Source organism: Rousettus aegyptiacus, unplaced genomic scaffold, assembly GCF_014176215.1.
Source record: "Rousettus aegyptiacus isolate mRouAeg1 unplaced genomic scaffold, mRouAeg1.p scaffold_m13_p_14, whole genome shotgun sequence".
Classification (NCBI taxonomy): Eukaryota; Metazoa; Chordata; class Mammalia; order Chiroptera; family Pteropodidae; genus Rousettus; species Rousettus aegyptiacus.
The window spans coordinates 45,140,363-45,167,604 of NW_023416289.1; the positions used below are offsets into that span (position 1 = coordinate 45,140,363).

At 42.1% G+C, this 27,242-nt stretch overlaps 1 protein-coding gene across 15 annotated transcripts; it reads right to left on the reverse strand.

Moving 5' to 3' along the window:
* Positions 1–1,973: 1,973 nt before the first annotated feature.
* On the reverse strand, positions 1,974–27,218 carry CARD8 (caspase recruitment domain family member 8). Of its 15 annotated transcripts, XM_016155403.2 has the most exons (17): positions 26,914–27,216; positions 25,445–25,588; positions 24,864–25,081; positions 21,685–21,729; positions 21,382–21,584; positions 20,985–21,109; positions 20,763–20,865; positions 19,377–19,478; positions 18,183–18,320; positions 15,976–16,034; positions 14,150–14,300; positions 13,572–13,801; positions 13,239–13,501; positions 9,272–9,397; positions 8,801–8,942; positions 7,863–7,907; positions 1,974–4,075 (listed from the first exon to the last, which is right to left on the reverse strand). In XM_016155403.2, exons 7-17 carry the CDS (start codon positions 20,819–20,821, stop codon positions 3,810–3,812), a joined length of 1,581 nt encoding a protein of 526 aa, XP_016010889.2. In that variant the 5' UTR covers positions 20,822–20,865; positions 20,985–21,109; positions 21,382–21,584; positions 21,685–21,729; positions 24,864–25,081; positions 25,445–25,588; positions 26,914–27,216; the 3' UTR covers positions 1,974–3,809. The 15 variants fall into 15 exon arrangements, 14 of the variants coding, with proteins under 14 accessions (XP_016010889.2, XP_016010888.2, XP_016010887.2 ...); XM_016155402.2 differs by lacking the exon at positions 21,685–21,729 and having other exon boundaries at positions 21,382–21,563; XM_016155401.2 differs by lacking the exon at positions 21,685–21,729.
* Positions 27,219–27,242: the final 24 nt, after the last annotated feature.

A 27,242-nucleotide genomic window follows, 5' to 3' on the forward strand; every position in this document is an offset into this window, starting at 1 on the left:
AATTGTAAATATCAATTACTGTATAGAACATAAAGAAGAGAAAAGAAAGAAAAACACAAGGAGAGAAATTAGGAAATACATGGATTGCGTGGAATTTTTAGTTGTTATAAATAGTAGTTAATAAACTAACTAGTTAATAATCTAAAAAGTCAAAATACAATGAACACAGTGTGATACGGTTTTAAAATGAAAGAAAATGGTATTGGAGAAATGAAAGATATTAAAGAATGAAATGAATGAAAGAATGAAAACAAGTTAAAGCAACATATGTGGAAGAGAAATGGCCACAATAAAATGAGAAAGAATGTTAAATCCGATAAAAAAAAAATTGAGTTCTCTTCGGGAAGCTTACAGTGACAATGAGAATCTTTGTACCTGCCTATCACTCTCAAGGTTGAATGTCCGGTAGCCTTAAGAAGGACAGTCGGCTTCCCCATGACAGCAAGACATCTTGGTAAGGACAGGTCTGATTGGCGATGATCGTGTATCAGGGACAGGATAGCGGGACTTCTCCCAACGGATTGCCTGTCACCTGCCATCTCCACGTCCTTGTTTATCTGGAATCATTTCGATGTGCCCAGAGGAGCCACAGATCACTCTCCCAGACACATGACGACTCTCCTGGTAAATGTACCAGGTTTATTAATCAAAGCACAAGCACAGTGCAGTGTGGCAAGTTTTGCTGTGACCAAGCCGTCACAGGTCTTGCTCGGGATGGCGATGCACGTGGTTGACTGCACTCCGCTTCTCGTTTTACAATTAAAATGTATGTTAAATAGTTCCAAACGTTTTACTGTTAAATATTGCATACACAATACATGATCTAAAAATAATAGAAGAACATAAATTCACATACGACGGCTCAATTCATAGAAAATTATCTATAACTCAGAACACCTGTGTGGGCTTCTATACCTCACCAGGCTTTTCTCTCGCCTTCTGAGTTAACCATTCTTTTTAACCAGATTTATTGAGGTATAATTAACAAATAAATCGTAATGTATTTAAAATGTCTAATATGATGATTCGATATACATATGTTGTGAAATGATGACCACAACAGGTTAATACATCTATTACCTCACACTGATTCTTTCCTCCTTTATTTGGCGAGAACACTTAAGATCTACTCTTTCAGCGAATTTCAAGTCTACGATACAGAATTTATTAAGTGTAGTCACCAAGCCGTTCATTGCATCCTCAGAACTAGGGCTAACCATTCTAGAATGTTTTTCACTCGTCATCGTTTTGCCTTTTCTTATACATTTAAAATTCGTGTATGTTCTGATAAAATAATGTTTGATTTCACCTCCTGTGCGTAGCCTTATCCTGTATGTATTCTTATCAAACTCAATTTTTTAAATTTTTTATCCACGAAGATGTATTTGTGAAATTGAAGAAGCTTAAAGTGGTGGTTGAAGGTAATTTATTTGTCCTGATGCTTTATATTCTCATGGATTACTATACCATGATTTTTGATCAATTCTCAGGTTGATAAATCTGGGTTGTTTTGACTTATTTCTCTGGCCCAGAGTGCCAAAGTAAAAGTGTCTCCACGTGTTCCTGGAGCACGGATACTTGCATTTGTTTCTAGAGTTTATAAAAAGGCGAGAAAATCTGGCACTAAGGTATGTGTGTCTTTCACTTCACGCTATGGTTTCAAATTAGTTTCCAAAGTGAACATTTATATAACAAATAACAGTACTTAAATGTTTTTCATATCCTCTCCAAGATCCTAGAGACTCTAACGTTGGCAATTTGATGAAGTAAAATGGCATCTCCATACAGTTTTTATACAAGGTCCCTGGTAATTAGAAGCTGAAATTTTAAAAATTGTTTTAATCTTACTTATAACATTTGCCCATTTTAAATCAAGAGTTTTATATTTTTGTATTGACATTAAACAGTTTGTTGTATATTTTTAAAATAATCTGCTAATTACCTCTGCCAGTTTGTGGATTCTTTCTTTTTTATTTTTTATTTTTGGCCCCTTATTGTTAACATACTCAAATTTATGCATCTGACTCTTAATAATTTGTGCTTTTGTCCTTTTTTAAAAAAAATGATTGAACTATTTTTCTATTTCGTAGGCAATATTATAACGTTCTGACATCAGATTTAAAAGTTTGCTTTTACTTCAGGATAGAATATAGAAAGCCACAAACTACTGTTGTTCCCATTATGACAATGACGGAAAGGAAGAAGCTCTAGAATGCGGACTCATGAAGTCATTTAGGAACCCCTATGCCCAAAGCCTCTGGCCCTTAGGATCCCAAGAATTTTGAGAACTGAGCTCACATGAGCTATCCAAACCTATAGGCACATACACAGAGCAAACCTACGAAGCCTTTGAAAACTGAACCGACATTAGAAAGCCAGTTCGTAGAAGGTTAAAAAAAAAAAAATCCACATTCTTCTATGCACATAAACAAGAGCCAGAGTCTTGTAACATGACACTTTTCATGGGTCCCTTGCAACACAGTCCACAATTGAAAGTAAAAGACACATAGAACATTATTCCAATTGGAATTTTATTTATATTCGTAAAGAGAAAGGCAATATTGAAAACAACAGTGTCACAAAGGGGATGGGTGCCATGCCTAAATGGTGGAAAAGATCTTAGTAAACAGTGATGCATAGTAAACAATGTGTATATTTTCATCTCTAGTGCAGTCACTAAAATATAGGCGACCACAAAAAAAATATATAGGCGACTGCATATTGTCAAAAACATAATAGATAAACTAAAAAGGAATACTAAAAACTCTTCAAGTAACCCTTAAAAAGGCAAGAAAGGAGAGACAGGAATATAAAAGTAACAAACAAGAAACAAATAATAAAATGGCTGACCTAGACTAAATCCTAACATATCAATAATTACATGAAATGTAAATGTCCAAACATGCCCATTAACAGCAGAGTTTGTCAAATTGGATTTCTAACAAAAAGACCCCAAAAGACCCAGCTGTATGCCATCTTCTAGAAACTCACTTCAAATATAGTAAGTAGGCTGGAAGCCAAAAGATGGAGATTGACGTGCCACGCAAACGCTAATCAAAGCACAACCGAACGATCGTGGCAAGGTCACACGGTGGAATCCGAGTGTCCAGTTTTGTCTCTTGGAATTACTAGAACGGTCCATCGTTTCTTCCTGCTGGGTCAGTGGGGACCGTGACTCCACACTCGCATCTCTGCATTCCCCAGAGATGGTCCAGGAAAACATGACCTGTCTGTTCCTGGGACCGGAAAACCAAAGATTTTCTGCCCGTGTTTGCATTTTCTTTTTTTTCTGTGCTCTATTCCATCAAATGCATTTATATTATTCCAGTAATTATAGTAATAGATAAAATGTTAAAGGCATACCATATGAAAAAAACCATCACTATTGATCCTGGTGGATGTCTGGAATACCTTCAGCAGATAGTTTTGAGAAGCCTTCCTCCCTTTTGTTGTGACTTTGCTAGAACTACCTTCCAGTTACTCAAAAGCCTTCAGCTTCCCAGACCCTGTCAACCATAAACACCCCTGCCTTTGCCTTCCTCCACCCTAGTCTCCAAGAAATGTGTTGATGGGCGGAACAGATTTTTTATATCCTCCTTAGAAAACATTTAGTGGGAATTTTACTACTCTCTCCAGATATTCTTGATGTTAAGATATTAGATATCTGCCAGGTCACACATCAGCGCTCAAGAAAGCCCACGCGATGGATAGGTGTTACCTGGACCTCTTCTGCCTCGGACTCAATGGTCACATTTTTGCTTCTCCATTCCCAGCGGAGAACACTGGAGTCCCATCTGTCTGAGTCACTGTCACAAATTTTGCTGGCTGAGGAAGCTCATCAGGTAAGGGTCTCGTTTACTAATGCTTCTGAAGAGCAACTCCAGGGCCTCGTCCCCTTTCCGCTCCACTATCTTCAGCAGGGTCTTGTTCCTCTTCTGCCGTGTCTGCTCCTGCTCCACTGTCTCCTTCTCACCCTCAGTGAGGACCTCGGTGTCCTGAAGATCGTCCAGGACCCCGTCCAGGTCCCCTATCCGGGCTTGCAGCTGCCGGCGGTGATTCTTCACAAAGGCTGCGCCTGGACAGAAGGAAGGATTGCAGGCTCAGAGGACAGCTCTGTCACAGAGTTTTGGACCAGCTGAAAATCACAATTCTGTGTGGAGATGTCGCTCGTCCCCCTTTGCATGTCGTCTAAATCTCTCACACACGGATTCTCAGGATGTGCAGTCCGTTTTCAGTGGTCCATGAAGTTAGGTATGCTCAGGGAATTTTGTCTCCCTATTTATATGATCAGTACATAGAACACACCACATGAACCAAGTGGGCTGGCTCAGAGGAAGGAGGAGAAATAATTGGTGGAAGAAATATCAACACCTTAAAATATGCAGATGATGCCATCTTACTGGCAGAAAGTAGCATGGGTTTGAAAAAGATTTCTGATGAAAGTGAAAGAAAGTGCCAGAACAAGATTGCATTTGGACATCAAGAAAAAAAAAAATCATGACTTCAGAAGAAATGTACAACATTAACAGAGCTAATGGAGACACTGAAATGGTTAAAGATTTTCGTGCCTACCTTGGTTCAGTCATCAATTCAAACATTGACTGCAGCCAAGAAATCAAGAGATGGCTGAGACTCAGAAGGGCAGCACCAGAAGAAGTAGGAACGATCACCAAGAGCAAAGACGTGTCATCAGAGACCAAGGCCAAGATCATCTTCACCTTTGTATTCTCGATTACTATGTATGGCATAGAAGTGGACAGTGAAGGAGGCTGACAAGAAAAAAGTTGATTCATTTGGAATACGAAGTTGGGGGAGAGCTCTATGGACACCTTGACCAGAAGAAAGACGAACATCTGCGTCCCAGAGCAAATGAAGCCTGATATACCTGCTGGTGACAAGAAGTGACAAAATGGAAGGGGTCCTACTTCAGGCACAGCATGAGAAGGTAGGGTTGTTTGGAAAAGACAGGAATTCTGGGAAAAACAAGAGGCAGCAGGAAAAGAGGAAGACCAAATTTGAGTGGGACTGACTCTATAAAAAGAGGTCATGGGCATGAGTCTATGGGAACTGAGCGGGGCTGGTGAGGACGGGACATTGTGTTTGTCACTCATCCATTCAGTCCCCAGGAGTCAGAGCTGACTCAACAGCATGCAACTAACACGAAAAACAGACAATGTAAATGCATTCTTCAATCCCGTCCACTCTGCCAAGTTTCGAGAGCCTGTGCCTCATTACGTCCCATTTTTCATCAGAACCCTGGAATGGCCTCTATCTTGTTGGACATTCACCTTTTCATCCCTGTAACAATCAAACAGAAACTTCAGATTCCTAAATTGTCAGTATCTTTACCTAATGCTGGAGATATGGAGATAGATTAGACCTGTTCCCCCTCCCAAGTGTTTTCTAATAAATCTGACTGGAAAAATACAATACAGAAGAAACAGGAAACACAGGGTAAAGACAATGTATTTTTCCATCTCGATCTTAAGAATACTATACATTGGTGCGCATCTGTATATGTTATATGTGTGACCTTGGCCAAGCCATACCACTTTCTGGTACCTCAGTTTCTTCAGTCAAAGTGTGATTACTTTTTATTTACAGCTCACGCCTCTCAAACTTTTTTCTTAACACAATGGCATAGATAATGAACGCCCAGTCAACTGGAGCTATCACCAAACAGCGTGATTTGGTGGTAAAATTTCTGTGAAGTCTTGGTATCTCTATGGAAAAGGTTATTGGAAGTTTACATTCGATGACTCTTAAACGTGAGTGAAGTTGCTGCTACCGAGAGATCTTCAACTTATTCCTAGTTACCGAATTGCTTTTCACTCCTCCTGTTTGTTGAGCAACTTCTAATCAGTCTTCGGCACCAGGGACATAAACGTCACTCTTTTCCTTTCTCTGGGATTCACCCTGTAACATTTTCACCCTCTTGAGCTTAGATCAGAGCCTCCTGTTCCATCCTCTCCTACACTGCTCTAATTTTTCTTTGGAATACGTATGACAACTGCGTTTTAATAATCACTGTGAAATCAGTTTCTCTATTGTCACCTGCCGGAATATACACCCCACGAGCATGGGGTCCATTTCTGTTTTGGCTCCACTGTATCTAAAGATACTCAGTGCGTGATTGTTACATCATGGCCGTCTGCACGTTCACACTGATGCTCTTCTGTGATTTTCTGACGAAGCCTAGCCACAGTTTGTTGACAGGACTAAATAGAAATGGTGGCGCTAAAGCACAAATACAGGTGCCCATAATATTTAGCACACCGCAGAAGTTTAATAAGCTGCATTTATCATCATCTTCATCATCATTTCTTATTACTATAATGCCGTAAAGGAGATGGCTAGACTTTAGAACAAAATCTTTGCAGAGGATTTAGTATCAGAGGAGGATTTGAAGGAGTGGGATTTTGATATTAAATAAAAAATAACACCAGGAAAAAAAGAAAAGTGTGGGAAAGAGATGTCACGATTTATAGGGCGAGAATTTGACTCAAGATGTGCGCTGGGAGCAGCTTCCAAAGGGTCTTGTAGACTGAGCTAATGAGTTTCAATTTCATCCTTCATACAACATGGTAGATGCCTCTTGCTCAAGAGCCCTGTGTAGTAGGAAGTATAGAGACCTTTCTGTTGGCGCTATACTGTCACCACCTACAGGACGTTCTTTGAATTTTCTTTGTCTAGTCATCTTCACCTGATCCTTAACCTAGATGTGTAGTCGAGTTTGAACCCACCTGCAACTCCAGGTGTGGGGCACGACTTTTTTAAAGCTAGTCTGTTCTCTGGACCTCCTTCCTGACAACACAAGCTGGTCAGGAAATGGATTCGTCACCATTTCAAGCCAGGGCGACACCCTAAAAGCCTTCTCTTCATTGGGAGGGACATGACAATGTGTGGTCAGTCTGTCTTGAGAGGCTTGTCATTTTTACAGGTGTGGAGGCTGATGGATCATCAAACGCACAGATAAAGAAGGCAAGGTGGAGCCATAGCTTCCTCCCGGGGACATTTAAGCCACAGGATCAGCCTTCCTGAAAGCCAGCCCCACCTATCGTCTTTGCTTTCACCTCAGCTGGGGCACACCCTTTAAGTCCCTTTAGGTTGACCTTTCTGCCATTTGCCACACAGACATTTGTTTACACTGACATCCAGGACATTCTAGATTGCTACCTTAGGCAATTTAAAATGGAGAAGCAAGAGTCAGAAGATAAGGATTTGCAGACCCAAGTCTATTACTTACAAATGATGGAACTTAGGTCCTCTGAATCTTGAGCCCTTATTTTAAATAATTTCCTTCTCTGCCACATACCAACTTCAATAACCCAAACCAGTTCCTGGCTGAAATGCTGTTCTCGATTTTTACTGCAGTCTCAAATTCTGGTTCCGCACTTCCCGTCCATGACTCGCCTACATTCAATCATCCCCTCTGTTAGAAGAGTCAATGCATTATTATCTACCTTCTAACAATTCCCCTTCACTTTCAGCCAAAGGTCCAAAATATTCCTACTGTCATTCTTAGACTTTCAACTTCTCTTTCTTGCCCTCCTCTCTGGAAATCATGTTCGCTTTGCTCCTTGAAAGTGTAATTTCCAGCCATATCAGAATACTTTAATCTGTAGTTCCTCAGGTGCAAAATACTTTCCCTAATCAAACATGGCTGCATGCTCAAAGTCTGCATATTATACCCTAACACACTCACTGAAGTCAGTCATACTGCGTGTCTCTGTCTCTGACATTGGACTTTATAGATGACAAGGATGGAAGGAATGAACCCTCACTGAGTGACATCATACTGCTCAAAGGCTTCCTGAAATCGGAACCATCCTGCTGGCTTTTAGTATAAACATTTCACTGACCTGAGACGAGGGCAGGGGTTGATGCAGCACTAAGCTGGAGATCCACTAGGAAAAAGAGAAAAATCGGAGGATGAGATGAAATTGATCACATACCTTTATTTAGTTTATCTAAACTTTGATGCATCCCACTGAGATAATTAAATTCCATTTTCTAAAGTAAAGATCCTGTTTTGGACATTAATATACTAATGGGACCCAAATAAGTAGGTCACTCATCAGCCATTAAGGAAATGATCAGAGGAAGGAACAATTTTTCTAATATTCTCTCAACTCTGACCTGTTAGGAAATGGTAAGGCTACAACATAATTATATCGTGGTGTCCTACAAAAATCACCATGTAGGCAAGTATGTTTTAGACATAAAATGCCAACATTGTTGAGTAAATTTGAACATATATTTTTTAAATGTTTTAATAGGAGTGTCGATAGTGCAGAACTTTGAATACAGTTATAAGTTGATGAAAGATTTGTCAATTGAACAACCATTTCAGAAAATGGATGAACACTGTCTACTATTAAGCTTTCAACATGGTCTTATGTTTTGGTTTTTAAAATCCCCTAAGTTGTTTAAAGTTCTGATGAATTGTGTATCCTTCTTTGGTGATTGCTCAGTCTCTATATATGTTAACAATTATGAAATTGCACAGAAAATGGAAATAAACAGACTTTATGCTCCTTCTGACTGTTCACTACCTCTTAGACATGAAGGGTTTACATCCTTACTGCCAGGTGTACTTACTGGCTTCATCACCAAGATGGACCACTGCCACCCACCTTTGTTTCACTCACATTGATTATCAACCAACAGTAGATTTATTCTCCTCTCTTGGATGGAACCACAAACAGACTTTTTCTCCTGTGATATACTTCGCTCCAACCCCAGGGTAGAGGTTCATGACTTTTTCTTCCTCAAAACTCAGCATCGTTCTTTTACTCACCTGGCTTCACCAAAGTTTCCCAGACTAAAGTCTTACGTCTTTTTTCAATAATTTCAAATCGGATCGGTGCCTTCATCTGCCCAACACAGATTTTAGAGAAGGGCTGGATTTCTCCAGGGTTTCTGTAGGACAATTTCAACTCCTAGAGGAAACACACCACTTGACTTGAAACAGTGGAGGATTGAAAGGACTCATGGCCTACAGTGAACTGGCCAGTGAAATCTAACCCCTTGCTTTTTAACAATCTCATGGCTGCTTGAGTGAAAAACAGAAGGAGAAAGGTCAACATCCTTTTAAGTTTACAATTTTAAGAACTATTATGATTCCATGGAAGGATGTGTAGCTTAGCACTCAGCAACACCTGGTTCAGAGAAGAATTATCTGAGCTACACACCCTCCAGCAGTCTTCCATTTATTTCAAAAGTACAAAACATTTTGAAACCCGTCGAGTCAGATTCACGTTCTACTGACCTTGGGTATTATGTCCACGTTAGCAGTACAAGACACAATATAACGGGATCCAAAGTTCAGGGCTTCCACAGGGGGTGAGCTCTGCAGACGCACACCATGGAACCTTGCTTCTTCTTCATCTATTGCCTGAGGAGGAAGAGGTGAAAATGAATTAGAAAGCAAAAGTGAAAAAGTCAATAAGCAAAAGTAGTGGCATAAAGGGTTGTCTACATGCTGTCGCATACGTATGACGAGATTCGATTGATGTAAAGATTCACATACAGACAGATACGTATGTGCGACGATGTCTCCATTCATGAAAAAGTGTATCACAAACTTCTATTGTCGGTTATCTCGGAGCCAAGGGATTCCTTTTATTACACATCTCTGAGAGTTCGGTTTTCTTTGTATAATGTAGCAGAGATAAATGTGGCTGAGTGTTCTTCAAACCTGGGTACAAAGACACTCCCCTCTTGTGCCTCAGCAGGGGCCCCTCTGTGTCTGCAGCTACATCTGTGACGGGCAAGGGTAGAGACCTGACTTCTCACCGAGGCAGGGTGGCTACCACATGAGATGTTCTGTCACCTGAGCACCAAAGAGCCATACAGTAGTGACGTCCCTTCCGAGAGGCCCAGGAGCCAGAGCGGAAGAGTCCTTAGAATGATCTGAGTGGTCACCAAAGGCACAGAATAGAACTATAACCTGTTGAATGATAATAGCATTTGAAAAGTCTCAAATGCGGTTCGGTAGAGACACTACAGAATTAAAGCACAAGAATTTCTATCACAAACAATTACAGTAGATGGTGTTTCTAGTCCAGTTAGTAAATACTCTTGGGGGTAGTGACTGGGAGTGGGGCAGAAAGGGTCAAGAGTGCGATTCCAAAGAGGCTAGTGATGCCCTACTTCTTGGTCTGGGTGGCTTGTGGACTGTGAAAATTATGAGGCAACAATTTTTCTGCCCATCTGATTGAGTTTTTAAAAATCAGTAGATACATTTGAAGGAAAAGACGGTTGGTGCTGCGACCTGAATTGGGCCCCGAAGATCAAGTAAGAGAAAAATTTCAAATTGTACTGATCAAAGAGATGAAACCATGACGGGGAGGCGGCAGAAAAGAGAGGCAAAGAGCATCACTGTACAAACTCAAATAAAGAGTGACAACTCTGGAGGGATAAAGAAAAAATTGAGGGACAAAAGACAAGAATGTACCCTGACACTTCTAACAAAGAACTATTTTAAATAATGACTTATTTCAGATTAAATTTAAAAATGCATGGAGATGGAAGGAAGGTTAACTTTGGGTAGTGAAAACACAATGCCATATACGTATGACATATTATTGAGCTGTACATTGGAAACCTATATAATTTTATTAACCAATGTCACTGCAGAAAGTTTAATTTAAAAAAAAATAAAACAAAATTATTTAAGAATTAGTTTAAATTAAATTATACTTCCTAGAGCACAAACATTCCATATAGTATCTTTGGTTATCCTGTTTTTGTCTATTTTGTTCTCTGATGTATTCTTAGCCCCTAAAACAGTGCCTGGAATATGTCAGGCATGGAATAAATATTGATTGAGTAAATAAATCTCCCTGGAACAGTGCTGTTGAATAAAAATATAATTTGAGCCCCAAATGTAATTCAAAGTTTTCTAGCAGCCACATTTTTAAAAGCAAAAAGAAACAGGTGAGATTATTTTTAGTAAGACATTTATGACATATTTCATTTAACCCAACATATTATCATTGAAACATGTAATTGATATAAAAATTAAATGACATCAATGTACTTTTCTTCATGAAAAGTTTTCAAAATCCGTGTGTATTGTGAACCTACAGCACACCTCGGTTCAGGTACTCAGTAGGCACGTGCGGCCAGCAGCTAACAGAGAGGACCGTGCTGCTTCTGAAGTAAGCAGGGAGGGTTCTCAGAGCAATGATAGATATTTTGAGTTTAACTTACAGTTTCAAGCAAAGAAAAGATTTCTCCTCTCTCCTTATCCTCCAGAAGAGGGAAGACAGACCATGTTTCATTTGTTCTATTGACGAAATTTCATGAACACCTATAACAAGCCCTACACTGTGCTCTGAACTAATTTCTAATTAAGTGGAAATGGTCCCTCCCATTTATGGAACTTATGGTCTACAGAGATATAATAAGTTATATTATGAAAGCAATGTCTGAAAATAAGTATATAGGTATTCAACTATCTCTTTCTTTACTGATTTGTTGTCTGTATCTCTGCAGATTGTAAACTCTAAATATTTCAAAAAGCAGTATTCATTGGAATTAATGAGACATTGGATGTGGAAAAGAAAGGAAATAGAGGAATGGAAGAGACATTCTAGGTTTGGACTTAAATAACAGAACTTAGTTTTCTATCATCAATGGGGAAAAAGAGCTGAAACAACAGTTTTGGGGAAGAAGGGGAGTGGGATCGTAGATACAGACCTAGTAACCCTCCTCTCACACAGAAATCAGTAAGGGAACTGAAAGAATTCACCAAGACCACCAGCGAGTATGCAAAGGCGTCAGAGGAAGCGCCTACAGAGGCCATTAAAAGACGGGCAAGACTGAAACAGGAAAATTGGGTGAAACATGCTGCTGAGGTTTCAGGCAAGAATCACTCAATGTGGAAGTCACCGGGTACATTAAACAGGGCCGCTTTAAGGAATGGTGGGGAGGTAACCCAGTTGGAGGGATTCGAGGGCAGGAGTGAAAACTGAGGGATGCGAAACTATGGATCCATAAAGCTACTGCTCCATTTTTTGAGAAGCATAAGAGAAACACAGAAAGTGGTTGGAGAATGAAGAGTGGCCAGGCAAAGCATCGCCAATGGGCTATGCTAGATCTTGGTTTGCTGACGGGAATGAGACGCCAGGGTGGGAGAGATTGATGGTGGAGGTGAGAATGATGCCTCAGAGCGTGGAGTCCTCGGTTAGGCAAGAGGGAAAGGGATCCAGGACCTGCTTTAACTCACAGCTTTGTACAAGTAGAGGGCGGCTTTGCTAATTGCGAGAGAATGGGAAAAGTGAAGAGGATGCAAAATGAGGCTTATTGAGGCCAGGAAACTGAGGTCGTTTGCATCTCACTGTCTCTATTGTATCAGTAAGGTGGGAGGCGAGTGAGCAGATGAGATTTGGGGTGGAGGAAGGAAATAAAAACAGCAAGGCCAGGCTGGGAACTGTGCTGCGTCCAGAATGAAAAGAACAGTCACCTAAGAATTCGTTTTTCTATTTTTTTCTTTTCCTGTATATGCCGGGAATAGCCATCTTTAGCATCCAGATTAAAATGTTTTCTCTTATATTTTCAATACCCCCCGTTACTCACAATCCTATACACTGCCAGGCAGGCACCTACCTCTCACTGGGATGTGGGAGCGCTGAAATGTGGGACAGTAAACTCTTGCCCCCCATAACCTCTTCACCAAGGTTGGGGAGACAGATGTGGTCCTTTATCCAGCAATACAGTAGCTGTGGAGCAGGAGCCTCCAACATATCTGCTTTGTCACCAATCCAGGAGAGGATGGCTGACTACGAGCCTTTTACACATGAATTAGAAGGAGATACAACCGAATAGGAGAATGAGTCAAGAGGATGCTGTGTGTGTGTCTGTGCGTGCATGTGTGTACACTGTGTGTGTGCATGTGGTGTGTGCATGTGTGTTTCATTCAGATATTAGTAATACAAAATTTTATAGTGGAACACTGCATCTTACTCCCTTGTCAGTCCTCTAGAAGTCACCTCATTTTCCTTCTCCTCAAGAACCAGAAAAGGAAGCTCCATTTTTAGTTGAACTGAATTTCCAGTGCGGATCACTGCAAATCGCTTAAGAGTCTGCGCCTATGGATTGAAATCGTGGAGGGCGATTCATACGTCTAATGAAGGAAACTGACTTCTCTGTTTAAGAAGAAGATGGAATGTCCAAGGCGATAAGCTGGGAATGTAATTCTCATTGTCTTCTCTAAAATCTGTCAGCCTTACCTTGGTTAGCGAGGCATCGCTGGGGATAAGATACAAGTGAAAATTAATCTCTTCGGAGTTCCAGTGGTAATAGACCAGTGTTGTGGATGTGATGGGGATGGAAAGACGGGTCCCTCTGGCAATCCTCAGGAAAATTCCCATCAGAGAGAAGCTGGGGTTTTCCAGGACTGCGTAGAAAGGCTCCACGCGGGCTGGGGGCTCCAGGACCATGCCTTCATCCTTAAAATGGGCGACATGGAACCAGGAGACATCCACGCCATCTGCTGGAAAAGCACCACGAAGACGATGAGCGAGACGTTCCTCAGCCCACCCCCCACTCCCTTCCCTCACTACCTGGGAGGGAGATGAAATGAGGGAGGTAGATTTCTGCAATGGCGTCTCCAGGCTCCACGGAGATGTCAAGCAGAGGGCCCGCCACCATCCACTGCTTATGGTGCTGTAGGTCTGGGGCCAGGTGCTCACTCCAAGAATCCAATGTGATCGTCACAGTCACTGCTGCCCTTACCTGCAACGCGAGGCCTGTGGCTGGCCACCAATAGAAGCCAGGCGTGGAGAAGTGGACGCTGAAAGGAACCGGAGTGACAGTCATGCTGGGAGAATGCCAAAACTTTGACTTAAACAACAATTCCATAGATGAATGCGACGTTCATAGTGAGGCAATGTTGAAGACTCATCTGTGACTTTTACTGTATTAGAAATCTCCGGGAAGTCCATGAAGCAACCTGGGTTCCAATTTCTCTGTATTCTATCTATGTCAAAGTTAAAATATCAACTTAGTACATGAAATACACATACTATTGATAAAATTTCAGATCTTACAGGTTGCTGCATGTGTCCTTTACAATATCACGTAATATGTACTTCCTTGATAATAGGATTGTATTTAAATACTAAGCATCTTCTGTTCTTACCTGTATTTGTTTACACTCTTATCAATCAAGTCAACATCCACAGTCCCTGCAGGTCCCAGAAACTGATGACTTTGACACGTTGGTTTAAACCCAGAAGAGAGTATAACAGCTGTGGTGGGTACCAGCTGCCTCTCTTCTGAGCAAACATCTCCTGAAAAGAAGATATTGCGCATGTCTGATGTAGATTTTTGGAAAAGGCGTGGCCTGAAGGAGTCTTGGATATTCGATTAGCAATTCACTGTTGGGAAAATAGATATTGGAGAGAAGGGTATGGGGACTTTGTTCTTGGAATCCAGACAAAAGAGGGCGTGCAAATGTTCTACTGAAATTTTGCCCCCAAATTTAAGAAAGAAGCTGGGCTGGACAGCTTTAGTGGGATGGCATTTCCCTAGGGCAGGAACCAAGGGAACTGAATTTCTGTGTGGTCCCAAGCAGCAGACGATATCTTCTTTTGGTGAGGAAAGTCAAGTGCAGAAAAGGAACAAGCACAAAATGCTGAAGAGGCAGAGGAGCATTTGTTTGCTCAAGTGCCCACCACCACCCCGAGGCGCCCCAGACCACCCCGGCTTCCCTGAGCGTCTCCATGACCCAGTGGTGACAGCCTTATGAGCAACTCGGGGTGATCTTCCACACATGCACGGTGGGGTGCCACGCCTTTTCCTCCATTTCCCCAAACGGGGCATTTGGGATGACGTGACGAGGGTTTGAGTAGGACAACTATCCATCATCTTGGATGATAAAAGTCTCTGATATACTGTACTTTGACAAAATTAGTTTACTCAGAATTGTATATGATGGGATGTCCTTTTGCAGAGAGCGGAGACTGTGTGTAGGCAAAATGAAAAGTCTCCATTAAGTAAAAAGTCACTTAGCCTCTCCAAGTTTCTTTTGTGCATGTAAGATGGAGTGAATACCACCATCTGCACCATACAGAGCTGCTCGGAACCTGGGTACCTGTGCTACCTAGACGACATAAATACTCAATGTCGACGATGTCAGCTATTGACATGAATACGAATTAGCTTACCCAGGGACCACATGGCTGGCAAGCACAGGATCTGGGCTGGGCATCAAGGTGCAAACTCCCGTGCCTATGCTTTTCCTGAACCTCCCATGGTTTTCAAACTACTACTCACCACGTGGGACAGTTTCCAGCTAGAAGCACTTAGGGCAGAGTATGCAACGATGACAGCCAGAAACGTCAAGCTTGAGCAATTTACTGCACCCAGTGCAATGAGCATGATGAGGATACAGACTGAACTGTGTCCCTCCAAAACTCACACGCTGATGCCCTAACCCCGTTTTGCTGTACTTGGAGATAGGGCCTATAAGGAGGTAATTCAGGCTAAATGAGGTCATAAGAAAGGACCAGAAGTCATAAAAGATCAGGACCCTTAAGAGCACAGTGCTTGTTTTGTGAAGACCTAGCACGGGTTGGGGGGGTAAAAGAAAACAGACTCATTCCAATGATGTCGAACACTGCGCAATACTTCCTCATGTCATCTGCAAGCTGGAAGAAATGTGGCCTCTGACTTCGCTTTATTTATCTTTAAAATAGAGTCTATAGAATCTACTCATAGAGTGTCCATTGGCTAAAAAGAGAGTATATGTAATGCCCCCAGTAGAGTGTTTGGAATATGGAACCCATCCCAGAAATAATAGCTAATGTCACGCTTCTCATTTACGTTGCATAGAGCACTGTACTGCAGGTGAGAGAAAATCCCTTTTAATTTCCACTGCCACAAAGAGACCTCACATTAAACCACCAGACATTTCCAGCAACCCACTGACGCACCCCCGGCCCCTTTTCTGTGTTAGCCAATTACCTGATTCTTGTCTCTGTGGAGATTCTTTTGAAAACTTTTTGTCTCCAATCTTTGTGCGTCTAAAATGAGGAAAATGTTAAGAATCGGTTCACAAAAATATAAAGGAGATGTCATTAAAAGCTACAGCCGTGTTATCCAAGTGGTGGCCCCTCACTAGCAAGCGCCATCTAGACTTAATCTAATCAAAACTTCAGCTCCTCAGTTTTACTGTCCACACTTCAAGTGCCCAGCACCTACATGTAGCGAACGTCTACCATATTGGCGGACGTAGACGAGACCATTTCCATCATCATAGTTCAGTTGGATAGTACTGATCTAGACTATCAAAAAAAAAAAATGACTTGGACAAAGTGTGACTTGTCAACCAGATGTCTGGATAGCAAAAACAAGGGGCCCTCTAGAACCAAACATGTCCTGACTATACTTTCCATTACCCTGTCATGCCAACGTCCAAAGTGGCCATAGCTCATTCCTTTTACTTAAATTGCTCTGATGGCTATTACATGACTGTTGAAAATAAAAAAAAAAATTAAAAAATTAAAAAACTGAATCAGTAATTGACCCATGGGTGAAATACATACCCCATAGCAGTGATTCCCAAACTTGACCGCATCGGGAAGCTTAAAAAACCCCAATGCACAGGTCACAGCCCAAACTAATTGCAGGTGACAGGTCCTGTGGCTGCAAATTCAGTCATGGATTATGTTGGCTTCAGGAGTTTTAAAGTTTCCAAAGTATTTTCACTCTTTAGCCAAAGTGGAAAAACGTGATCCATAGGGTGAGCTAGTGGTTCGTTAAGCACCTAGTATGAGAAATGCATCCTAACACAGGTGATGCCTTCTGGATGAAGACATCCAACTCAATCGGTTTCTCTGCCCTGGAGAGTTGTAAATGTGGGACAGAGATCAGGGGACCCACAGGGCAAGGGTGCTGGTCCCTGAGAAGTGATGACATAGGAAATAAAAGCATTTACTTCTGTGGGTACAATAATTTTCACATAATTGCTTCTGCCGTAGTATTTTGAAATGTCATCTAGTTTCACCGATATTTTCTTCAGTTCTCTTGATTTCTTGATATATACATGGAATTCTTGATCCTTTGATTTCCTTTCTATGTCTATTCATTTCAACGTGGAAGGGATTAATGGCGGGATTAATGTACAGATTAGGGCAAAGAAGCAACCAGACTTTGGAGACACGGAATTAAAAAAAGGACCTATAGCTCCTTTTTCAGAAGAGTTCTTGGGAAGCGAGAGAACTTTGGGCTACTATAGGCTTTGGGCTACCGTAGACTTGGTGCTGCGTCTATGAATTTAGCTGTGGATCATGATTGCCCCATGCAAAGAAATCAGAGTAAATACATCTTCTCCCATTTTCCCACAGTGCTTGGGTATGCTGCTTTCTGCTTAAGTGGCTGAGGTTAGATTTAGGAGCTGGGAGGAAGCCCATGGTGAGCTGGAGCTAGCTCATCTCAGATCACAAGAGGAGATCGTTCAATTTCCAGGAATTTTGTAGGTAGATTGTTCAACACAGCTATTATTAAAAATTGAATCGTACAAATTTTTACTTGAATAAATTCTATTACAAACAAAGGTAATAAATGTTCAAAACTTAACGCTTTCTAATTATTCTCCTATGTTTCACTATAGTCTGTGCTCTTGAGGCTGTTTACACCTATAGCGTCTTCTGGTGAGAATAATCTACAAAAGTGGGCTACTGTGCATCTCTTTCTAATGCCGTGTTCAGGGACATCATGTTATGAGTTTGAAATCTGACACAATGGGAGTATTCACCTCATGGAAATCGGCAAATACTACAGAGAGAGGCTCTTCCCCCACGCCTGGGGAAGCTGACACTAAGCATTTACCAGCACACTACTTCAGAGAGACCCACTCCAGCCTTCAGGCCCCGTGTCAGCAAGTTTCCTAGAGGACTGAGTTGGACATTTGCATTGGTTATGTGTTCAACCAATGATGACCTCTGATCGCATCGGTTGTCGCTTTTGTGCGTACATCTTCTCAAGACGACCACCCACAAGAAGAGGTGGTCGACCTCGTTCAGAAATTTCTGTTTGTTGGTAATATCACAGAAGCTCATTCATTCTCCCTCTGTGTAAATGACCCAAATTTCCTTGGTCCTCACGTTGCCCTGTATTGTAAAACAAAATCCAATACCATCAAGCATTGCCCACACAATACTTTCCCTTACCTGAGACACTCCCTCCGGGGTTCAGGAGAGACATTCTGCCATGATGGATTTACTACCATCCTACTAGTATATGCAAAGGCATCATCATAGGTTTTAAACTCTCTCCACGTAGATCTGTGGACTTCCTCAACACCCAAACTGGAAAGACAGAAGGGAACTTCTACTATAAACACAGCACAGAGGCCTGGTGGTTGGATGACCTCTAGTTTACAAATTTACGTTAATAGCCATAAGACCTCAAGTTTTGTCTTCGGTGAAACCTCTCCCAAGTCCACAAGACTCCATCTCACCCTGCATTGTTTTGAGTTTACCTGTTCGTGTGCCTGTCTCCCACTATTGACTACTTTCTCCCATTTGGGAAGCAGGACGCAATTGATTCTGAACACCTGGTACTTGGTACGAGTTTCGTTTAAAATTGATCAACATGCCTGTTGACCTAAGTGACCTTATTGAGAATTTTAGGGATAAGAGAAGATTTCTAGTTTATATTCTGCCCTCACCTCATGCTAGGTCCTTTCCGCTCTATACTCAAGTACTGGGCTCTGGTCTCCCCTGGCTGGCTGGAATCAAGATTGGGGTTAGGGGGAATGGAGTAGCCTTTCAGCCAATATCTGCATTGTCTCATATGATAGCTTCTAGCCACACACGCTTACTTAAATTTAAATTTTAATTGATTAAATTTCAAAATCAATTCCTCACTCGAACTAATCATATTTCAAGTGCTCAAAAGCCACATGTGGCCAGTGGCTTCCGTATTTGACAGCACAGGTATGGAATATGTTCCGGCAAGAGTTCCGTTGGATAGCACTGTCCTTGATCATCTGCTATAGCCAGGTGGACTAGAGAACCCTGCTCTGGGGTATCTGGTATTGGTTCAACCAAATAAATAGAGTCATACAAACTGTGGTACCCTGTGTGTATCACTGCCCTGGTTTCGACAATTACTATTGTTATGAAACACATCATCATTAGGAGAAGCTGGGTGAAGGTACATGAAACCTCTGCACTATGTTTCATACTTCTTGTGTGTCTGAACTATTTCTAAATAAAAAGTTACAATAAACAAACGAAGAAGAATAACATGCTGGTTCGATTGCAAATAACCTAAATGTCTTTGTTTTTCAAGAATCTCTGAGACCAAGGAACATGATCTAAACTCTTCCACCTTTTCCTACAGAATAGAGTGTCCCTTACCTATAAAGCCCTTCCTCATCGGTTACAATCTGTGACAGACCCACAAGTTGCGGAAGAAATTGCTCTGTATTTTTATCTCCATTGCATCTGCATCCACATGGCCTGGAAACACATTAAGGGGGTTGCAATTTGATTACACACAAGGGACTTGATTGTGGGATGGTCTCTTCTCTGTGATATGGTGGAAGGAGCCCTAATTAGATGTTTCATCTTTAGCGATGCTTACTCTAATACCCATCCTGTGATGAGAGCCTGTTTTCCTACCTATTTGCCTGAATGATTGTTCCTCCATCTCCACTCCGCAGACAACGATCTCATCTAGAGGCATATCTTATTTGGTGGTTAGTCCCTGAGGTTCATCATCATATGTAAGACTCAGTAAGACTCACTTGCATGTAACGATAGATAGACTTGTTCATTATTTGTACAACAATACTGCGTTCTAGGAAATTCTAGGGGATAAGATGCTCCTTACTCTTCTGTTCTCCTTCACTGGTCTTAAATAGGAGAGATAGTAATCTAAGTAAAGTTGCATGACACTAGATGAATTAAACTTCCTAAAAAAGCAATATCTATTTCATGTGAGTTTGTCATAGACTGTGGAGACCAAAGATCCCTGAATCCAAAGGTTCACACTGCCATTTATGAGCAGTGATATTTGTGTCAAAATGGTCACTTACTCTTGGTGACTATCCAAGCTTAACTTGTAAAATAAGAATGTAATTCCACCATCACAAATCCCTGAGATGGTTAATTATAGAAGGGCAATATTACTTAGTATGAGAGCTAGAAAACCTTGAGTTCCCAAAGAAAATGTCTCAGTTATCCTCAACACTTCCTAGTCTTGGGCTTTTTATGCATGCCATAGTATTTAAAGCTTTGCTCATATTCATTTATTTTGAAGTCTAAGACTATGCAAGAAAATGTACATTCATTGGTCACAGATGAGACCTGAGCCCCTGGAAAATATGCTGATGAGAAAAAGCTGAAGTGCTCATGGAGACAGCTTAGTGAGGCTGTACTGTGCTGTTCAAGTGCCAAAAGCAAGGCCACAGCTATATAACCCAAGCATCACAGAAAGACCTGGAGGATCATCCATGCATTCACTTGTGCTCAGGTGTAAAATTGTCATGCTCACATTCAAGGTTATGTTACCCTTTGATGGAGAAAACAGGTCTAAGGAATACACCTGGGTGTCCTCAAAGTGTCACCCCTCAGTCATGCAGAAACAAGTGAATTAAAAAAATAGAAACCTATACTTCTACATATGACATAGAAACGTTTCTTTCAAAAAACAGCCATGGTACATAATATCTCCTAGACCAATCATAAGATACAGAGGAATCAGAGCCATCAAGCTCCACTGTGAAATATATAGGCTCTCACCATCCCAGACGCCATATCTTGGATCTCCGAAGGAGTTTATGAGGTTTAGTTCTTTCCATTTATCAGATGTTGTATTTATCTCTCCACTATGTCTCTATTAACCCTGAAAAAAATTTTAAAAAATTGTATTTAAATAAGTTGAAAGAACCTTCAGAGAGATGTTAGCTTTAATATCTCTACAAGGTGGACAAAATTGCTATTATCCATTTAAAAGACACACACCAGAGCAAGTTCCAAGATGGCATCACTGGTAGATGCCGTGCACACCGCCTCTCGTGACCACACCAAACAGCAGAGCAACCAGCACACAGAATATTCGGAGATCTGGCTGAACAGAAATCCTACAACTTGGGACAGAAATCGTAGATCACCTCAAAACAGCAGGAAGGACGGAGACACAAAACAGCCAGGTCCCACAACCATGTGTGGTGATCAAGAGAATTGGAAGGGGTGACCTGGCTGCAGGGCTGCTTCCCCACCTGAGGAGTGAGAGGTCCTGGCCCCACACTGGGTGCCCCAGCCCAGGAAAGGGAAGTCCCCACCACCTCTGGTTGTGAAAGCCAGTAGCACAGAGAGCTGCGAGACTCATAGAAGTTCATCTTAAAGGGCTCACACGTACCTCACTCCCTGACTGACTCTCTGGCTCTGAGCCCCAGTGCTGAGGCAGCGCTTGTGGGGCACCAGGGTCAGATGGAGAGATGCTAAGTTGCCGGGCTTCAGTGCAACTGGAGAGGTGGCTTCCTCCTGGACAGAAGTGCAGCAGTATCCGCTGTTCCTTTGGTGAGCCCTCCGCCACCCAACCTGTGGACCAGGGTGCTGTGGCTGTATGTGAGACTACATTAACCTGGATAACACTGGTCGCTCCTTCAGGGGATTCCCTGAGACTCAACCCCTCCCTACCTGTGGGCCCACCTACACTTACCACATAAAGCCACTGTACTAAGACTGGGAGACTCAACAGCCATACCTAATACATAGAAACAGACACAGGGAGGCAAACAGAATGAGGAGACAAAAAAGCATGTCTCACATTAAAAAAAAAAAAATCACCAGATAAAGAATTCACCAAAATGGAGACAAGCAATCTACCAGATGCAGAATTCAAAACACTGTTTATAAGGATGTTCAATAAACTTAGGGGAAGAATAGATGAACTCAGTGAGAACTATAACAAAGAGATTAAAAAAAAAAACATAAAAATGGAGATGGAAGACATAAAAGGAAACCAGTCAGAAATAAAGAAGGCAATATCTGAGACGAAGATACATCAGAGGGAGTCAAGAATGGATGAAACAAAGGGTCGAATCAGCAGCATAGAGGAGGAGGTGACTAAGGACACCCAGTCAGAATAGCGACAAGAAAAAAGAATCCAAAAAAAACGAAGATAGTTTAAGGAGCCTCGTGAACAACGTCAAGCATATCAATATTCTCATCATAGGGGTACCAGGAGAAAAGAGAAAGGAATTGAAAACCTATTTCTAAAAACATTGTCTGAAAACTTCCCTAACCTGATGAGGGAAATAGACACACAACCCCAGGAAGTTCAGAGAGTCCCAAACAAGATGAATCCAAAGAGACCCACACCAAGACACATCATAATCAAAATACCAAGTTTAATTTCAAAGAGAGAATCTTAAAAGTAACAAGAGAAAAGCAATTAGTTACCTACAACGAAGCTCCCACAAGACTGTCAGCCAATTTCTCAACAGAAACTTTGCAAGCCAGAAGGGCTTAGGACAAAATACTCAAAGTGATGAAAAGCAAGGACCTACAACCAAGATTACTTTACTCAGCACAGCTATCATTTAGAATCGAAGGATGAAGAAAGAGCTTCCCACACAAGAAAAAGCTAAAGGAGTTCATCACTACGAAGTCAGTATTACAGGAAATGTTGGAGGGACTTCTTTATGAAGAAGGAAAAAATATGTATCAAAAATATAAATAAAGAATGGCAATAACTACCTATGTATTAACAAGTACTTCAAATGAAAAAGAACTAATTGCTCCAATCAAAAGATATGGTGGCTGAATAAATGGATAGAAAACAAAACTTTTACATAGGCTGCCTACAAGAGACTCGCTTCAGATTAAAAGTCACACACAGACAGAAAGTAAAGGAGTAGAAAAAGGTATTACGTGATGGACCTAGAGGATATTGTGCTGAGTTTAAGAAGTCAGATAGAGAATGATAAGTGTCATATGATTTCACATACATGTGGAATCTAAAAAACAAAATAAACCACAAAAACAATAACAAAAGCCAGAAAGAAACTCATAAATACAGAGAACATTTTGAGGTTTATCAGATGGAAGAGTGTTGGGGAGGGGTCAGTGAAAAAGGGTGAAGGAATTAAGAAGTACAAATTGGTAGTTACGAAATAGTCATGGAGATATAAATTATGGCATAAGGATTATAGCCAACAATGTTGTAATAATTATGCACGGTGTCAAAGGGGCAGTAGATTTTTGGGGGTGATCACTTTGTGAGTTACATAGATGTCTAATCACTATGTTATACCTCAAAAACTAATATAATATTGTAATATAATATATGATAATATAATACTGAAACTAACACGATATTGCCAACTATAACTGAAAAATTAAATAAAATAAAAAGTAAAAGAGAGACACCGGTTGAACCGTTCCCAGTAATGATAGACACTCGGGACTGAGATCCAAAGAGAAGTCAAAAAAATTTTGTTCATTTTTGCCTAAGGTAGTAAAAAAATGAATGTTTTTTCATTATTTTCCTTTTGATATAGCTCTCTGTGTGCAAATGAAAAGGATATAGAAATAATAACTTCTAGATTGGAGAAGTGACGTCACCAAGATGGCAATGTAGAAGACCCCAGCCTCTGTCCCCCAGCAAAGACCAATAATTAGACAGCTACCCCACAAACAAACGCAGCTCTGGAAGATATCCGGAGTCTGCGTAAGAAAATTGTGCAACACAGTGGAACAAAAAACTAGAAAATAACCACACAAAAAAGGGAAGTATGAAGAGCTTCCTTCTGCCTGGATCGCCCCATTTCCCACACCAGCCCGGGGACGCCCGAGCAGAAACTCTCCAACCACAGTCTCCCACTCTAGCGCCCAGCTCCCCCAGGCTTTTGAGGCGCTGCATGAGAAACCCGCTTTGGTTCCGCCCACCCCGCTCCGAGAAACAGGCAAAGCTGAGACATACGAAGACAGGTAGGAGTAAGGAAGAAAGCAGGGAACACCAGCATCTGTGGTCCCCAGAGACCTTCTCTGCAGAGGACCCCAGCAGCTTTCCCCACTGAGGAAACCGACGGCCAACACGGCCACCACGGACCCCTGCAGATTTCTCCAGTCTTCACTGCACATGTGTCCCTGTCGTAGAGGCCAGCCGCCTTTGTCTCTTTTTGATCCCTCCCACCCCCACCCGTCATGGGGACCTTCATAACAGCCAGCCAAGGCCCCTGCAGCTGCACACGTGCAAGACTCCAGCCTGGAACCCCCCACCAGCATGTACACCCCTCCAGTTGTGCACCTGTCCCCATCCCCCGCTGCTCGCTGTCTGAGCACCACGGCAGCACACAGGGACAGCCAAGACCCCCGTGACTGCTCGTGGGCCCAGATTCGACCCCATCTCTGTGACTGGCCTGTACGACTGTGCTCACCTGCAGCTAGGCCCTGCAGCTATGTATGCACCTGTGTTCCCTCGGCCTGACTCGTGACCTGGCCTCCACTGCCATGTACCCACGGTGATATCTAGCAGCCATTGAGTACAGGCCATCAGCCAGGCCCCTGTAACTGCCAGGACACTTAAGTTGGCCTTGGCCCTCACTGCCTGCCCTGGCCTCCTCCACTACATGTGTGTCTGCAAGCGGCCCCTGCCACTACACAGGCACCTACAGCTGGCCGCCACGGCCACTATGCGCTAGGCCCCACTAAGGACCCAACAGCCCTTGCAGTCACTGCAGACCCCCAGACCACTCGCCAAGGACCACACGGTTGTTGAACTGTGTATCCAGCGGTCTGAGCCAATACGGATCATTGCCACCCGCAGACCCAGAGCCGCCACGGGTGGGGTGCCCTCGACCACGAGATTCAGGGGCACGGGGTACCCTAATGTACCTTCATCTACAAGAGAAGGTGCTTCCTTAGTGAAGTTAGTTCATGAAGTCTGGAAGAAGTAACCACTTCTTCTCCAGGGCGAGGCACCTCTGCAAAGTGACAGGGATCGCGATGAATCAGGGAGGCGTGACGCCACCCAAGGCACACGGTAAACGTCCGGCAATGGAGCCCAAAGAAACAGCGATCCACGAGCTGCCCTTGTAACAGCGCTCAGAGAGCTACAAGAGGACACAGATAAACAACTTAATGAAATCGGCAGAATGAGGCAACGACAAAATGAGAAGTTCGACAAGGAGATAGAAAACGTAAAAAGGAGCCAAACAGAAATTCTATAGCCGGAAGAATACAACGACGGACTGAAGGAAGTGTACGAAGAAATGCAACTAAGTCACTGGAAATGTGATTTGATTCAATCTTATTTGTAAAACTCTACCCAGTGCTCCTGATGAGAACAATAACAATGCGCTGTGAAATAACAATTTCCCTCTTCTCTTACCGAGTAGTATCGATGAAAGCAAAGAGGTGAAGAGGAGTCTACACAAACTCATTTTCACAAAAACTAGGAAAGAGATAGAACTCACAGACTCAAAAATTTCTTGTGGGCTGTCAAAAATCAGAGTCGTGGAGCAGGAGACACTAGAAAGATGATTTTTTGGTGAGTAACACTTTATTCTTAATGGCACGTCGACTGCAGTCACATGCAGGAGCTCTTGGGTCTGGGATTCCTAGGGTAGAGATCAAGCAGGACATGAACACGGCAGAGTCAGCAACGAACCCAAGTTCCTCCAGAATGGAGAAATGACCAGGCAGTGATGGATTTCAGAAAATGGTATCAAAAATACACATCTAGCAATAACTTTATGCATGTCATCAGGCATAGAAAAGTCCCAACTGATTTCACGCTAATTAATAAAAAGAAGATGAACAGACACCATTGCTACCAAAAAAAAAAAAAAAAAAATTGGTGAGAAAGACCAGCAAGAGTTTTTAAAATAAAGAACAATCAAAAGACCATAATGGACAAAAGTCAACAATCAATCTGGGGGTGGGGGGGGGAACCACAATAAATAAATAAGAAGGGTCAGACAATTCTTTGACATAATGTATGTCTCTCAGGCCAAGGAAAGCCGTGATGCTTAAAGTGGACATAGTAAAATAGTTTCAGGGAAAGTCAGGGAAATGCCAGGTATGACTCCCGCCACTATTTTTATCAAAATATTGGAAGCATTAGTCAACATAGTTAAAAAAGATAAATAAATTAGAAGTGTAATAACTGGAAGAGAGGAGATTAAACCACAGCTAATTACAGATTGTATGATTCTATACGCAAGGCCAATAAATCACCTGAAATTAGATACAACAGTAGGGTGATTTCGTAAGTTAGAGGAGGAGAATTAATGTACAAAAATCAATAGTTCTTCTATATAAAAGACTATCGCAATTATATAAAGGAAGAAAATACCCCCATTAACAATAGCAAATATAGTGCCTAGCATTAAAACTTAACCAGAGAGCTACAAGGTCCATATGATTGTTTTTATCTTTGCATTTCGAAATAACTTTTTTTTTTTAATAAAACGAAAGATGCAAAAACAGTACAGAGAACTCACATCAATCCTTCGGCCCCTCCCCCCACTCAGCAACATATGTAATGATAGTACAGTTAGCGAACCAGAAAATCTTAATGTTCCAAGGGAGTATCATATAAGGCTTCGATTTCACTTAAAACATTTTATTGTGTATATAATATATTCTGTTTAAAAGAAATATTTGAGTAAGAATGTTATAAACTCTGCAGAAGCGAGTTTCCTTTTGCTTTTTTATCCTCCCCACCTTAAAGATGGCTCAGATGCCGGCTCTGGCAGTTGGCTGCCCACATCTAATATGGCTACCAGGAGTCTTGAAAACTATTTTATCTCAACCGTTTAAAAGCTCCAAAGGAGCTTGGAAAGAGACAGGCTGCAGCTGGGGCTTGGGGGGAGGCGGGAGGGTTTCTGTTTGCCCCCTCTGCCCCTGAAGGCAGCACCTACCACTTTCCCGGAACACTCACCAGCTGAGCTTCAGCTGCCCCCGGATGCAGGAAGGAAAAGGGAGGAGGGAGGCCGGTGGCTAGGTCTTCTGCAGGCTGCTCTGTGTTCTGCTCATCTCTGTCACCTGGGGAAGTATTACTTTGCATGGAGATGCTTATATAGGTTGTTGGAAAGTGAGGCAGGGCCCTCCCCTTGGGGGTAAGGGGAACAAGACAAAATAAAAAAAAAAAAAAGGTTCAGCTTCCTGATGGTAGTGGTTAGTGCTTTCTGGAGCCTGTGTGAGTTGAGTAATCCTCACTGATTCACACAGGGCGAAGTCCCCGCAGGAGCCCTGTGCCAAGCGAGGGGC